Raw genomic sequence first — 1,311 nt, 5'->3', positions numbered from 1 at the left:
GACTGGCGTCCCATCATTGGTATCAGTGGAAGGACTGGCGCCCCATCGTTGGTATCAGTGGGAGGAATGGTGCCATATCAGTGGGGGGAATGGCGCCCCATCGTTGGTATCTGCATAAGGAATGGCGCCCCATTGTTAGTATCGGTGGGAGGAATGATGCCCCGTCGTTGGTATCGGCAGAAGGCATTGTGCCCCGTCGTTGGTATTGGCGGAAGGCATGGTGCCCCGTCGTTGGTATCGGTGGAAGGCATGGCGCCCCGTCGTTGGTATTGGCGGAAGGCATTGTGCCCCGTCGTTGGTATTGGCGGAAGGCATGGCGCCCCGTCGTTGGTATCGGTGGAAGGCATGGCGCCCCGTCGTTGGTATTGGGGGAAGGCATGGCGCCCCGTCGTTGGTATTGGCGGAAGGCATGGCGCCCCGATGTTGGTATTGGCGAAAGGCATGGCGCCCCGTCGATGGTATTGACGGAAGGCATGGCGCCCCGATGTTGGTATCGGCGGAAGGCATGGCGCCCCGTCGTTGGTATCGGCGGAAGGCATGGCGCCCCGTCGTTGGTATTGGCGGAAGGCATGGCGCCCCGATGTTGGTATCGGCGGAAGGCATGGCGCCCCGATGTCGTTGGTATCGGCGGAAGGCATGGCGTCCCGATGTCGTTGGTATCGGCGGAAGGCATGGCGCCCCGATGTCGTTGGTATCGACGGAAGTCATGGCGCCCGTCGTTGGTATCGGTGGAAGGCATGGCGCCCCATCGTTGGTATCGGTGGAAGGCATGGCGCCCCGTCGTTGGTATCGGTGGAAGGCATGGCGCCCCGTCGTTGGTATCGGTGGAAGGCATGGTGCCCCGTTGGTATCGGCGGAAGGCATAGTGCCCCGTCCTTGGTATCGGCGGAAGGCATGGCGCCCCGTCCTTGGTATCGGCGGAAGGCATGGTGCCCCGTTGGTGTCCGCGGAAGGCATGGCGCCCCGTCGTTGGTATCGGTGGGAGGAATGGCTTCCAGTCAGTGAGAGTGGCTGGATCACCAGATGTAAATAAAGAAAAGAAAGCCTAGGAAATGAAAATGAACGCATCCATCACATCTAGGAATTGGGAAGCTGCAACATTGTTTGTTTTTTGCTTAATACTGCTATAAGCTTCCCGGAGTTGGACTTTAACAGACCATAAAGGGACAAAAACAGGAAATGTATTGCTCAAGTTATCTCTAAATAACTGTATTGCTCGAGAGTTTTCTTTTTTCCTCACTGATACAAAAAACAAGAGTCAATGTGTCAACCGATACATTGTATTTAGTATCCATATAAGGTTTATACAGA

At 56.4% G+C, this 1,311-nt stretch overlaps 1 protein-coding gene across 1 annotated transcript in view; it reads left to right on the top strand.

The window, feature by feature from the left end:
- Nucleotides 1-441: 441 nt before the first annotated feature.
- The window catches only part of MAP2K1 (mitogen-activated protein kinase kinase 1), a gene marked incomplete at its 5' end in the record, with an annotated part of 77,661 nt that continues 76,791 nt past the window's right edge, over nucleotides 442-1,311 (top strand). Inside the window, one exon of the mRNA XM_082256270.1 lies at nucleotides 442-458. Coding sequence (XP_082112396.1) covers nucleotides 442-458 — 17 coding nt within the window. The remainder of the gene's footprint in view (nucleotides 459-1,311) is intronic.

Source organism: Pelophylax lessonae (genome assembly GCF_965119305.1).
Source record: "Pelophylax lessonae genome assembly, chromosome: 4".
NCBI lineage: Eukaryota > Metazoa > Chordata > Amphibia > Anura > Ranidae > Pelophylax > Pelophylax lessonae.
The sequence above is the reverse complement of the archived record's forward strand: the minus strand, read 5'-3'. Positions and strand labels throughout refer to the sequence as shown.